This window comes from Vombatus ursinus, unplaced genomic scaffold, assembly GCF_900497805.2.
Source record: "Vombatus ursinus unplaced genomic scaffold, bare-nosed wombat genome assembly UNPS02014799.1, whole genome shotgun sequence".
In the NCBI taxonomy this organism is placed as follows: domain Eukaryota; kingdom Metazoa; phylum Chordata; class Mammalia; order Diprotodontia; family Vombatidae; genus Vombatus; species Vombatus ursinus.
This window is the reverse complement of record NW_020954577.1, coordinates 1371990-1387083: the sequence shown is the minus strand read 5'-3', so window position 1 is coordinate 1387083 and position 15094 is coordinate 1371990. Positions and strand designations below refer to the sequence as shown.

General features: G+C 44.7%; 1 protein-coding gene across 1 annotated transcript in view; it reads right to left on the bottom strand.

Moving 5' to 3' along the window:
• The window catches only part of LOC114050663 (CKLF-like MARVEL transmembrane domain-containing protein 7), a 65423-nt gene extending 51190 nt beyond the window's left edge, over positions 1 to 14233 (bottom strand). Inside the window, exon 1 of the mRNA XM_027872519.1 lies at positions 14004 to 14233. Within this exon, the coding sequence (XP_027728320.1) occupies positions 14004 to 14198 (195 nt within the window). The 5' untranslated portion in view covers positions 14199 to 14233. The remainder of the gene's footprint in view (positions 1 to 14003) is intronic.
• Between the last annotated feature and the right edge of the window lie 861 nt (positions 14234 to 15094).

The window sequence follows — 15094 nt, the reverse complement described above, 5'->3', positions numbered from 1 at the left end:
ATCTCTAGTCATCCTGATCCATATCTGACCACTGGACCCAGATGGCTCTGGAGGAGAAAGTGAGGCTGGGGACTTTGCATAGCCCTCTCTCACTCAAGTCCCCACTGCATCCTGGGCCATCTCCAGTCATCCTGATCTATGTCTGGCCACTGGGCCCAGATGGCTCTGGAGGAGAAAGTGAGGCTGGTGACTTTGCACAGCCCTCTCTTCCTCACTGTAATCCAATTCAATGCAAGTCATTTCACCATCTCCCTGACGTCATGGTCCTCTTCAAGAAGGAAGGGCAAACCACAAACTGGATTTGGGAAATCCACCGGACATCTTCCAGGGTGGCAGGTTTGCTACCCTGTTATCTCAGTTAAAGATGCTTTACTTCTCAACTCTTGGCTTTGATTTATTTCAGGGCTTGACAGTCCCCAAACCCAAATTTTGTTTTTTTTTTTCTCATTTGTACATGAAGAAGGGAAGAGGCAGGTAAGACACAAAAGTGACCCTCACTGAAAATATTCCAAAGGGAGAAGGAGAGGCAAAGGCAAGTCCTGTAGACTCCTAGGTAGACAAGATGTGAAAAAAAAACTCAGGATAAGAAAAATTCTGCCAGTCACATCCCTGCTGGAGTGATGAGGTTCAGGAGAGACTGGGAAAATTAGGTAAGAAAAATTTGGCCAGATAGAAATTAGGACCTTGGATACTAAGAATAAGACTTCAATAGCCTAGGCAAAAATGGGATTTTTTTTGGTGCTGTTTTGGGGGACTTTGGTACAGAAATTGCCCTCGTTATCATACAACAAAGATCAGAATACTGGTGAGGGAAAAGGCTTCGGAGGAAAGATTAAAGAACAGAAAGGGAGATTTAGAAAACTGAAAAAGGGCTAGTGAGGAAAACCCCAGCGAAGTTCAAAGGGATAAACATTCACAATGACAGGAGGACAGAGATGGGTGGGAACTGGGGATGTCTTTTGAGAAGGCTGAAATAGAACATCCATAAAAGCTGCTGTGGGATGCTACAGCAAGGGAATTTAGAAGGTTGGGGAGTGGGAGAAGACTAATAAAATCTCAAAACAGATCTACTTACTCTAACTGACCACAGGTCACACTCACAGGGGGAGATAAAGAGGAAACTTGTGAGATTCTTTCTGCCTTGACAAACCCTGCCAGGTTGGAGAAAGCAAAAATAAAGACAGACAAGGAACAAGAAGGAAATGTTTCTTCTCTTTCTTTTTCTCCTGTTTTGTGGAAATCAGTTGGAAATGGTTCAGCAGAATTTAATTGGTTAGGTAAATTAGGAGGCTTTAATCTAAGTCCACTGGAGGAATATAACAAGAAAGGAAGAGAGAAAGTTTAAGCAAGTAGGGATAAGAGGAAATAGGTAGAAAGTTGTGACTGAAGGTTTGAGAATAAAGGAGTTTGAAGAGAAGTTAGGGAAGGTTTGGTTCCATTGAGATGAGAAGGCTTTGAGAAAACTTTTAAAGAAATGCCTGTTAGCAATTTCATATGGCCAATGGCCTATCAAGTTATAACATTTACTAACTGAAAGCCACGGGCTCTAAAATTTAAGGTGCAGGCAGCTTATGGCCCTTGGAGGAAAACTAAGGTTCTAAAAAAGTTTTTGTCCTGAAACTAAACTATGTGGTCTCTTTTACAGTGAGATATGTCAATGTGAAGGGAATTGGGATTTAATAATAATTGATGCTATGTGTAATGAATATACTAATAGATTAGATTTTTCAGAATTGCCTCTTCTAGCTTGAGTCAGAAGCTCACAATGCAGCTTGAAATGACCAATCAAACTTTGACAATGCTCACAGTCACTGCATTATTTTGTTTTCATACCTTAAGTGAAGCAAGTCAAAAATCGTAGAACCTGTTCCCATTACAGAACTCTGGTTCTGTGCTTTGGGGGGTGGTCATGACCCCCCCAAATTTGAAATAATCATAGAATTGTCGTATCGTGGGATTTGCAGTGGGAAACCACTCAAGCCCTAGGAAATGACTCTTTGTAATCCACCTTTCCTCCTCCTTTTCCACTTGTGATTTATGTATAAAATTTCTGTCTTCACTACAGCAAGGTGGAATTCTGATTAGCAGAATGCTTGATTTACAAATCTGTTCCTCATAATGAAACTAGTTAATTAAACGGCTACCTGATTAGTGGCACTCCTGTCTCTGGCCTACTGTTTAGTCATTCTCAGGTTAGAGACTGGCTCAGTAAAATTCTGTTAACATTATCCTACTGGGATAATTGTGGTTAATTAAACTTAAGGAAAATACATTTGATTTTTTGGCAGTAAGGCAACATGCTTGGAAACTACATGGATCAGAAAACCTGAGTTAAAAACTAGTCTCAGAAATTTATTAACTGTATAATCTTCAGCAAGTCATTTCAACTGTTTGCCTTCAGTTTCCTCACGTGTAAAATGAAATAATGATGGCCTCTACCTGCCAGGGTTGTTGTGAGGATCACATGATGTAACTGTGAAGTTCTTAACACAGTACCTGGCACATGGCAAAGCACTAAAATATAAATGTTAACTATTATTATTTCTAATTGAATGTAATTACTGCATATTGTATTCCTCTATGCCTACTTTTAGATGTGATTAGCATAGGATGCCCAAAGTGATAAGATGAATGATTTTCTATGTAAGATAATTTGGAAATGCATTCAACCGAATTGATGTCATCTGACTGGTAATAGGTTTTGTTTCATGTTTTAAATATATAATATTGTGTATGTTATTATTGTGTTTCTAAAATGTTTCTTCTATTGTGAAATTTGGGCAACCATTGTATCAGAAATGCTGTTAGAAAAATAAAATTTTTCCTGGATGCTGTTAGATTATGAATTGAACTGTTAAAAGAATGTGGTCAAAATGTTTGAAAATTGTTAAATATTTAATTGGATATATTTTGGTTTAAAAATGGATAATACTGATAACTTACTGTTGGGAAAAAAGTAGCAAAGGCTATTATCTTAAGTTATCCTTATCTGTGAGGTTCCTTGGGACATTCTGAGGTTATAAATCTCATCAGCCTTATAGACCACAGGTTGTAAAATCTCAAGTATCAAAGTTGGATCTTTGAGCCAACTTGGTAACAGCAGACCTTATAGTCAAAGACTTCATTTTGCTCTGGATTAACAGGTAGTACAAGATTGAAAACTTGCTGTAGTCAGCATTTTTCTGGGGTTTGTCCTCAGCTATCAGGTACTCACTGTGTGTGTGTGTGTGTGTGTGTGTGTGTGTGTGTGTAACTCCAGAATGTAGTTATTTTTATATTATAAATGAAGGGTAAATGAGATGTTGGTAGCTATTCTTGCAATGAGGGGGAAAAGTTATAATACTCTGGGCCCAAGCTATGATAATTATAAATTTGCTATTTGAGTCAAACTCTCATGGAACTGTAATTTGATATCAGGTATGACTGTCTGAATTACTCTTAAGCCAATAATCCACCATTCATGGGGAATAATGCAACGAGCTGCCCAAAGGGAATTTGGCCTGAGAACTACTACAGGTGGATGTCGGTCCCTGGGAAAAGTTGAGGGGATGATCTTGCATAGACAAAGGTAGGAGCCACTTAGCTCAATTTCCCATTGTGTTATTTCCTTTCCGAACAGGAAATTTTCCTGTGGTTAATTCTGAGCCTGGCTATGGTACCCTGTGAATAACGTGGAACTTGGGGGAACAATTAGGGCAGTCTGTGCCCTTGAAGGAACAGTATTGATATTGCCGTAACCATGTCCCCTCTTTTTTTTTGTCCTTTCATAGCAAATTTTTATTATCAGAGCAGATGAACAGTGACAGTTTTGTCATTGTAATACAAGAGCAATTAATTATCATATCAAGAGTTACTATTATAGGATGCAAGTATGAAAGATCTTACTGCTTTAATCTGAATTTGTGGTCAACTCCATATCCATATTCTTTTTTTTTTTGTTGTTGTTGTTTTGTTTTTTGTTTTTATTTATTTTTTTTTTTGCAAAGCAATTGGGGTTAAGTGACTTGCCCAGGGTCACACAGCTAGTGAGTATCATGTGTCTGAGGCCAGATTTGAACTCAGGTCTTCCTGACTCCAGGGCCAGTGCTCTATCCACTACACCATCTAGCTGCCCCCATATCCATATCCTTAAAAGAGGAATAGGATAAAGATGTAAAAGTGTTTTAAAAAAAACTTGCTGGACTAGCAAACTTTGAGAAAGCAACAAGATCAAGCTGTTTTTAATCTAAGGACTAGGATATATATATTTAAACAAACAGCTTTCAAAATGTTTTAAAATGGGACATATTGGTTTTGAGTATGTTTAGAAATAAGCTCTCAAAATATTTGGATTAAGGGTTTCACATGTAAAATTGCATTAATAATTATGATGAATTTTAAAATCACGTCTTTCCACCCCTATTTTGAAGTATCTGTGTGATAACATCAAGAGACAGAAGTGCTCATTTTCCAAGTCAGGACCTACCGGATCCCTTTCAAGGATAAGATTAGATCCATAAGGTCTGAACAGGTTTTACTATATGAACTAATTACTGAAAGGACAATCTGATTAGCTTTGGTCACAGTTTACTAAATAATGCAAAGTCTTATCACCAACAGGACTTAGCAGGATTATCTAGAGAATCTCAGCAAGTGACCCGGAACCTGGAGATGGTTAAGGAAATGCCTCCACAGGCCTGCCGGATTCCTGAAGATCATGGATGCTGCAAAAGGACTTGCCATTCCCAAAGCTACTGCTGTATTGAGTTTCTTTATTTGCCTATTGTAACTCTGCTTGTTATGTTAGTCACATGCATGTTAGGGACCTGTTACCTACTCTGTAAACTGCTTATTGTTTTTGCTTGGTTCCACTAGGAACCGAGGCCCTCATACCTCGTGTTTGCCGGCCATAGTTTGCCCAGGGTGTTTATGCAGAGGCCCTTTGTGCGGTCTCTTGCTGCCTTTCTTGTCAAGAGTCCACCTCTTCGTGGAAGGAAACTCTGATGATAAAAGGGGGGCGAAAGTGGGTGCTCTACCATTTGAACACCTGCAAAGTGACTATACTGAACTGCTAGAATCTATGAGCTACAGATATATTTTGTTGTGTAGAGACAAATTGAACCACTGGTAGAAGAAGCCTTTCCAGAGACACACGGCACAGCAGCATATTAATACTCCCACATGAAATCAGCTGTGACTGACCTCAGCCCAGCAGAGGAAACAACCCCTGATCGACCTTTAGAACCAGTTCCGCTGAGAATGGACCCTAACACCAATTGAGGGTTTTCAGTGGCTGGTTTATTTGACCCTGATAATTAGGACCTAATCCCTTACATGCTTTCTATCATGTATTTGCCATTTGTGCTTTATACCTTGTTCTGCACTTTTAGTGTTGGGGATATAAGGGAGCCCAACACTTATGTGTGCCTGATTCAATAAGCTAGTTGTGCCTTTAACTGGACGGACCACTGGGTCTGTGCACACACCCCTTTGTCACTGGGAGAAGAAATGGAGGGTTTCACATGTGGGCAAACTATGACCGGCATGGGGGCAGACATTTAGGACTTGCGTGATTATTCTTTTGCAATCAATAAGGTTAATTATGGCACGAAATTGTACTGTCATTGGCTGGAAGAATGAGTCTTCCCGCTCGTTCACTTTTAACTGGGAGAAGATCACTAACCCTTCACGATTCTTGCCTCCCTTAGCCTTACAACATGGTGTCAGGCCACCAGTTCTGGTGGGACACAAGGTCAGGTGACTGATGGGATGTCATTATACCCTATCCCTGAGACCGAATGTGACTATTTGGGAAGGAAAGGGCTTCTTGAGGATTGTGCTTAAGCCCGGCAGGCCAGGCACACACACGAGGGTTCTTTTTTATTTCCTGTGTAACAAAAAGGCATATTACTGGCTCCCCTCAAACTGGACAAGCAAACGTGGGTTAGGACAGGTGCTTTTGGGTCTCCAGCCCACACCCACCCAGCCTTCTACTACTCACTTGTGAAGTAAGCATACAGTCATCCAAGTTTCTGCTACACTTGACCTTTAGTGAGTGAAACTGAATGCCCATGTATGGGATGAGATGCAGTCTGGTGCTCCTGAATAAAATAAACAAATTTTTGCAAGTATTTGTTAATGAAACCATAGGTGCTGTGAAAGACCTGAATACTGAAGTCCAGGCTCTTAGGTTAGTTCTGGACTGCCTCCTGGCAGAGAGGGGAGGATCATGTGCTCTTATAGGTCAGCAATGCTGCACTTGGGTTCTGGATAACTTCGATGATGTATTTACCCATATAGCTTTGGTATGAAAGGCCAGGAATAAGTTTCAGGAGGAGGGAAGGGAACTATGGTCCCCTTAGGAATGGCTAACTGCTTGACTTGCTGATTTTTCATGGCTAAAGTATCTGTTTGGGGGTCCTCACAGGGACTGTGCTGTTTGTGCTTACAAAGTCTCCCTTGGTGCAAGAAATGATTCCCAAATTGCATGCTGCAGAGATTAGGATGATCCAATTGAGAAGGGAGTACTATAAGTCTGATTCTGGTGTTGCATCAAAAGCATAGTTTGCACCAAATGGGGGATTACTGTGTAGAATTTCATTACTGTTGCCAAGCTAATTCAAGTGAATTCATGATCTCTTATCCCCCTTCTTGCTAGTTGTACCTGCCAGCCCTCTTGTAAGGGGTGACCAAAGTATGTGCCAATCCAAAGGTAGGGCAGCTAAAGTGTGTGCCAACAAGAGTTTAGGAAAGGGCAGCCATACATCCTTTGATCTCCTCTTTAGAAATCTGTATCTAACTGGACCGTATACTAGTCTCCAAGATAACACCAGCCCATCCCCTTTTAGAAATGTGCATCTATCAAGGCTGTCTTCTCTTATTGTGAAATTAGTCTTTAAAAACGTGCTTGGTTTAAACTTGGTGCTAGGATGCATTCAATGAGCTTTTGCCTTAGATGCTATAATAAACTCCTTTAAATTTTCTCTATTTTTTTTTCATTATTTTCATTATTAAGGGCAAGGCCCACACAAAGATTTCCTTTTAACAGGAGATATGCCAATCAATCAATAAACATTTACTTAGTGCCTACCAGGTCTAGGAACTGTGCTAAATTCTAGGGTTACAAAAAGGGGCCAAAGATAGTCCCTGCCCTCAAGGGGTTTACAATTTAACAGAGGAGACAATATGCAAATGAATATATCCAAAGCAAAGGGTTAGAATTCAGAGGGACTGGGAAAGGGATTTTAGCTGGGACTCAAGGAAGCCAGGAAGTGGACGGGAGGGAGAGCCTTCCATACACAGGGATTCCCCTTCACACATTCTCCACTCCAGTCAAACTTGGTTGACTTGCTATTTCCTGACAGTTTATCTCCTGTCACCTTACCTGTGCACAGGCTATGACCTTTGCCTGGAATGCCCTTCCTCTTCACCTTTGCCTTGTGCAATCCTAGATCCCTTCAAGGCTTAGTTCAAACAGTCACATCCCACAAGACGCCTTTCCAGTCGAGAGGTCTCCCTTCTACTGTGGGAAAATTACTTTGTATTTTGTCCCAGTAAAGTAAGCTCCTTGAGGGCAGGGACTATTTGTGTTTGTATCTCTAGAGACTAGTACATTTAATAAATACTCTTTAATTCGGATTGTTTCTACTCTTCTCCCCTCTACAAATCATATTACATTTATCTGTTGAAACACTGTATCCCCCAAAAGACTATAAGCTTTATGATGGCAGTGTTGTGTCTAGAGACAGCATGCCCTAGAGTGGATATAGTGTTAGACTTGAAATAAGAAAGACCTGGGTTCCAATCCCACTAGCTATGCGACTTTAGGAAAGTCAATTGACCTCTTAAACTTCTACTTCTTCATTTGTAAAAAATCCAGTTGCCAGAGGCAACTGGATTGGATGATGTCTAATGTTCCTTCCTGTTTGAAATCTGTGGTCCTATGATCTCTGCACCCACAGTCTCAGTGCCCTGCACAGAGTGGGGTCTTAATAAAGCCAACTACATAGGGGAAATTATGCAGCTGTCCTCAGAAATAGGAGAGCCATGAAGGGACCCTGGGCTATTCAAATTCAAAACAGGTTGAATATTTTGTCCTTGGAGAGGGCCTGAGGATCAACTCTGCTAATGGTGCCTCTGGAGTAGAGAGTGGTCTTTATCATCCTTCTTTTACAGGGGATAACTCCTGCTCAGGGTGGTTTCTGCCAGAAGCACTTGGCAAGGGAGGGAGGCAAACCCAGGATCTAGAAACCAGGGCTGTCTTGAGTCCAAGTGGGGTGAGCCCAGCTGCTGGATGAGAGTCAAAGTTGCATAGGGCCTGAGGGAAGGTTGCCAAGGAGTGAGTGATGAGACAGCAGTCACTGAGCCAATATGGGGAGGGAGACAGAGACAGAGGGAGGGGGAGGGAGGAGTGAGAGAGACAGAGAGACAGACAGAGACAGAGATGGGGGGAGGGGGAAGAGAAACAGAGAGAGATGGAGGGAGAAGGAAGAGAGGGAAGAGAGAGTGATGGCACTTGGCAGGCAGTGGGTCAAGCAGAGCCTCCATCTCTCAGCTCTGAGCCAGAACAAGCCTAGCAGATGGCAGAGACAAGGGAAACAGATGGAAAGAGAGTTGGTAGGTGGCTGGGAAGATCTGTTACTGAGAGGTTGGGGGTGGGTGAGGAGGAACTTGAGTAGATTAGTTTAGATGAACACAGTGACCCACCAAAAGAAGCCTCATTGGGGATAGGAAGTCTGGTGGCTGCATCCTCGGAAAATGGACAAAGGCTCATGGTCTTTGGCTCAGCTAAGAGATCAACTCTAGTGGCCTCCTAGCAGGAAGACTTACTTCCCTGTTTTAGAAAAGCTCATGCAGGAAATTAACTTCTTACACTGGGTCAGTGCCTGATTGGGGGGAGGGGGAGTCACAGAAAGCAAAGAGCGGCCAGAAGGGTGGATAAGCCGATGTTGGCATTTGCAAATGGATTTCAGAGTTTCATGGATTTAGAGAAGAGGGAATTTTAGAGGTCTAACCCTTTTATTTTACGAAGGAGGAAATTAGAGTATAGGGAGGTTAACTGACAGGTCTTGACAACAAAGATGAATGAATGGGGAGAAAAGATTATTTAGTTCTCACTTTGTACCAGGTTGGGGGATTCAAAGACGAGAGAGGGATCCATTTCCCTCAAAGGGCTTCCATTCTGATAGGGAGAGTTGAACATATAGTAGAATGTTATCTACTGCTCAATGTCAAATTTCAGAGCTGGAAAAACCCCAAGTGATTGCCCAATCCAGGCCTCTAACACTTTCTCACGATTTTTTTAAAAAGTTTTTTTCCCCTAAAATTTTGTTGGACAAGCATTTACTGATCTTTGAGTGTGTATTAGTTGTTTACTATTAAATACGTACTACGTGCCCAACATTGTTATGGGCTGGTGATAAGAAAGATAAAAACATATGTTCCCTGCCCTCAAGGAGCTCACATTCTACTGGATTTAAGTTTGAGTCTGACAGACTTTGCAAAAGGTGAAGCATTTGGGCACCATTTTGTTACCCACTGGTAAATGTGTATTAAATGAGGGAGGAGGGGTAGGAGAGAGAATTCACAGGGAGCTCTCAATCTTGGGGCTTCCCCACCACTACAGCAGCACTAGTCTTAAAGGCAGCTTTTTCAGCCTTCTCTGACACTGTGAGAATTGCAAGGATATGGTTGGTTTGCTTCCTGTTCCTCACAGACCAGATTCTATTTCCCATTGGCATGCCTCTGAAAAGGCTGTCCCACTGGCCTGGAATGCACTGTCTCCTCAGATTCAACTCATAGTACTCTTAGCTCCTTTCAAGGTTCAGGTGAAGTAATACATCCTACACGACATCTATCCTGACCCTTCTAGTTGCTAGTGCCTTTCCCAGAAATTACTCGATAGATTTCATATTTAATTTCCGTGTACATATTGTTACCTACCTTGTCTTCCTTGAGGATGGGTGACTTATTTTTGTCTTTGTACCCCAGTGCCTAGCACATAGTAGGTGCTTAATAAGAGCTTGTTGCGAGAAGAGTAACATCGCTTTAACGGTGGGAAACTTGGCCCCCATCAGATTTGGTTTGAAGATCCCAGCAAATGATTGGGGTGGTGGTAGTAAAATGGACCCAAGTGGATTGTGTGAATGACTGCCATTGCTGAGGACTTCAGGGGAGCCATTCTTTTCTCCCCCCTCCCAAACCTTCTTGCCAAAGTCCTGAACAGTCAATCAATCAGCATTTATTAAGTACTTACTGGCTGAGTCTGTGCCCTGTACTATTTGAGGTGGAGGGGCTACAGATCCAAAGAATAAAGCAATCACTAGTCCCTAGCAACAAAGCTGACCTAGTTCTTACAATGTCTGGGCTAACCAGTCCCTAAATCATGAAAACTCGACTGTCAAAATCCTCGATATTCCCCTGAGTCAGGGAACTTCATTCATAGCTTCTGCCCAAACCTGCAGCTTTTTTGGGGGGGGGCAGAAATCCTGTGGGTCTACTCTGGGTGTTATGAAGAAGGAAACCCAGAGGAGAAGATCCCAAGTGAAAGCTACTCCACCAGTCTTAGGAAGTTCTATTCTCTGTCTTCTGAGCAACGAGGCCTTTCTTTGCCACCTGCAAACGGTCACAGAGAGCAATTGAGCATGAGATAGTCTGGATTTGGGTGGGGGGAAGAGGATGGATCATTTCCTACCAGTTCAACCAATCTCCACACTGTTCTTTAGAGCTCATTTGAGGAACGGTGCTTGCCTGATTCACTGAGGCCAATGTTTTCAGGGAGAAGGTGTTTCTCCACGTTCCACTAATTCATCCCAAAGCCTATACTCTATACTCTATAGCAGGTGTGGGGAACCTTCTGCCTCGAGGCCACATGTGGCCCTCTAGGTCCTCAAGTGAGACCCTCTGACTGAATCCAAACTTCACAGGACAAATCTCTTTAATAAAAGGATTGGTTCTGTAAAACTTGGACTCAGTCAAAGGGCTTCACTTGACCTGCTCTATACTCTGCTCTATACTCTAAAAGTTACACAGGCTTTGCCAAGAAAAACATATTCGTCTCCATCCCCAAATTTTTTTGAACACAGATTTAGGACTGGAAAGGATCTTAGAGTAGCTGATACAAACTCTTCACTTCACAGATGGGGGAAACTAAGACCCAGGGAGTCATTATTTGTCCAAGGTCATTTCTGGTACTCTTTCCCTTGCACCAGCTACCCACTGTGTTCAATATCAGTTTTTATTTTATTTTATTTCATTATTTTTTGGGGGGGGGGCTAGGCAAGGGAGTTAAGTAACTTGCCCAGAGTCACACAGCTAGTAAGTGTTATGCGTCTGAGGCTGGATTTGAACTCTGGTCCTCCTGAATCCAGGGCTGGTGCTCCATCCACTGAGCCACCTAGCTGCCCCTGAATATCAGTTTTGAAAGAAAGCTATGCTGCTTTGTATATGTCTCCTCCTATTAGGGTTGTCTTACTTCAAGAGTAAGTAATAATTTTTATATTTTTAACTTTTGACAATGTAGTTGTAGACATGATTTCTAGTTAGCTTTCTTTTAAAAATTTTTTTAAAGAATTTTATTGATATCGTTTGTTTTTGTCCTCACTTCCAGAACCTACTCTCCACCCTTCCCAGACCAGGGAGCCATCCTCTTGTAACAAGAAACAAAAAAAAAAGAAAGAAGGAAAAAACTCAGCTCATCAAAACAGATGATCAGCTGTGAGTGACAGTATTTGCAACAGGGACATGCGGCTTCTCTCTCTGTAATCCCTTTAAGATATTCTGACCCAAATGTCCCTTTAGCATCTTTAGCACATAGAGGGCTCAGAGTGACAGTGGAATAAACAGACAGCTGGCTCGCTCTACTCCAATACTTGAGTCTTAGTCACAAGTTGACTGAAGTTATTCAGTCTCTGCCTCTCACCACCTCCAATCCCTTCCCCTCTCATCCTACTCAGTCATTTGTTCCTACCACTCCAATAGCCAAAAAAAGGTCAAGGTGCACTTTCAAAAGGCAAGACTGAACCATCATCTCAAAAGAGAAGTGTCCTTGGAAGTTCTTATTTAAACCTCAAAAGTGAGCTCAAGTAGATGGACCTGAAAGGGGTGGGGGGGGGAAAAGGGGGGGAATGCAGAGGAACCAGACAGAAAGGGAGGTTTAGAAAGGCCAAGTGAAAGAGTAGCATAGGACAAATCATTCAATCAACAATTAACCAGCATTTATTAAGCACCTAACACTTGCCAAGCACTGTGCTGGTACTGGGGATACAAATACAAAAAAATGAAAGAGTCCTTCCTCTCACAGAGCTTGCATTTAATCAGGAAGAAGGCATGTGTGAGAGATGGCTCCTATAGGACAATTCACACTTGCTAAACAAGTATATTTAAAGAGGAGAAGAGAATGCTTGTTGAATGAATTTTGAATAAATAATAATATGAATAACTCACATTTATGTTGCATTTTAATCCTAGAAACCCTTCTGGCTTCTCCCTACCATGCCTGGGAGCTTCAGGCAGTCTCACCCTCTCTCCCTCTCTCCCTCTCTCTCCTAAGAAATAATGGGAAAAGTAGTCGGGTCAGAAGGCCTGGGTTCAGTGTCCAGCTCTGATACTAGCTGTGTGATCAAGGCAAGTCATTTAACTAATGGCTCCAAGCCTCAGTTTCCTCAGCAAAATGGGCATAATTCTTTTAGGTCAAAATCTACGAAATTTGCACTATTCAACCTGGAAAAGTTGTGCTGAGTAGGTAAGAGCTAAAAATGTAAGGTATTACACCTTTCAGGAGAGCAGTTAGGTGACACAGTGGATAGAGCACTAGGCCTGGAGTCAGGAAGACCCGAGTTCAAATCCAGCCTCAGAACTTAGCAATGGTGTGACCCTGGGCAAATCACTTAACCCTGTTCGAACCCTGTTCACCTCAGTTTCCTCATCTGTAAGACAAGGTGGAGAAGGAAACGGCAAACCACTCCAGTATCTCAGCCAAGAAAACCCCAAATGGGGTCATGGAGACTGAAATGACTGAACAACACCTTTCAGGAGTTTTGTCTCTCTGAACCTAACTCAGCTTTCCCTATTCAGTCCGTTTTTGTTTTAACAGCAGATTCGACGCATTAACATTGATTCTGAAACTTGAATCACCTCACACTTTCACAATTGCTTGCTCCTAATCAGTATCTCACACTTCTGTGAACACCTTCACAAGATGCTGTCGTGCTCTTAAGCTAGCACACTCCTTGGCTCCCAGGGCCAAAGAGGCACCCATTCAACTGTCACCTGACCTAGGCATTTGCTGAAGGTGCACCAGGAGCAGAGGCCACCAGAATAAGAATGCCCCAAAGCTGCTGCCTGAGGAAACGAGACGCTAAGGCTTGTGGCGCCCCGAGGCAGCAGATTTTTACCAAGACGGAATGACTGAGACACTTCTGCAAAGCTTCGAACAGGGCCCAGGGTGCGGGGAACAGTATGAAAACGTAGTACACTCTTTTTGGAAGGAATGGAGTAGACATCAGAGAGGAGGGAGAGGCCCTCTCCCTTCAAGTCCCTCCAGGTGAAATAATGCTTTCCCCCAGAGAGGGTGGAGACGCCATAACTCACATCAGGAGGAAATGGGGGTGGGGGAGGATCTAGAGTTTGGGCTGTCCACCCCCAGGCTGGCTGGTGAGCTGAGCAGGCTGAGGGGAGAGGTGGGAGGAGTGGGCGGCTGGCTGCACCAAGGATTCCAGGTGAAGACAAAAGAGTGGAGGCTGGGAACGAGAAAGGGGTTGGGATGGAGAAAGAGAGGGAAATCCGAGGGTGAAGAGTAACCCTCGCAGAAAGTCGCTCCCCCCGAGGACTCCGTGCGCAAAGGAGCCCCATTCCTCTTCGCTGGGTCGGTGTGCCAACCCAGCCGGGCTGGGGACGCTCCAAGGTGCTCCAGGAGTGGGTCCCCGGCACTCCGGGAGGCGGGAGAAGCTCCAATGGTGTCTGCCCCCTCTCGCCTCACCCAGGGTGGTGCCTTCCCCCTCCCCTCCTGCCCTCTCCTCTCTTACCATCTGCGCCACCTTGAGCAATGCGGGGTAGGTAGTGGGGTAACCGCGGGCCACCAGTCCCTCGGAGGGGCCCGGGACTGGGGCCGGGCCCGGTGGGGGTGCGCCCACTCCGAAGATACCACTGCTGCTGCATGTGGTGCGAATGACGCCGGGGCCGTGAGACATGGCGCCGGGTCTGTGGCTCCGTGGGTCCATCTGCCAGGCGCGGCTGCAGCCCCGGCCCCCGCCTGCTTGCCGGCCAGCCTGCCTGCCGCTTTAGGACTCCAGCACCAGACTAGACGCCCGAAGGAGGGGCAGGGGCCTGGGCGGCCCGCCCCAGGGAAGGGCGGGGTCGGGGCGGTCCCTCGGACAGGTTACCGGGGGGCCTGGCACTGTGTGGGGTGAGCCTGCCCCTGGCAGGGCCGGATTTGTTCTTGGCCCTGACCCTGGCTGGGCTGGAGGTTGCGGGGTGAGGCGGGGCAGGACCCCCAGTTCCTCAGACGGCCGCCCCTTCAACTTCAGAGCCTAGCAGGGGGCGGGGTTAGGGGAGGAAGAGCCGGGGCTGGCCAGGGCGGAACAGGATCCAGATGTGGACTTGGGGGGGGGAAGCAGCTGAGAGAGGAGTGGCTGCCGCCTGTCCTATCCCAAAATGAGCCCCGAAGTCCGAGCCCCTGGAATCCTTGGGAGAGTTGGACGGGACAGCAGAGGTCCCATAGTGCCAGCCTGCTGGTGCCGCTTCACGAGCATGGAGACTGTGGTTTTGGGGATTCCCCTACCCCCCCCACCCCCACCAGAGCTAGCCTGGGACCTAGCCTCGGGGAACAGGAAACTTGCACCCGTTCTGGCCATTGCTCTTAGGGGAGATGGAATGAACCAATGGGGTGCAGGCCCCAGTCGGTCTCCAAATTCTCCTGGAGGGCGCGAGTTTCCTGCCCAGACGGGACAAATTCGGGCCCCGCCTCCCCGCGACTTATAACATTCGGGGGCCTTACGCCAGATATTTGTACTAATGAGGCCCCAGATGAAGCCGCTTAGAAATGTCAGTAGTTGGGGAGTGGAGACGGGGAGAGGAGGCTTCCGTTTGGGGCTCCCAAATGGTCCCTCCCTTCCAG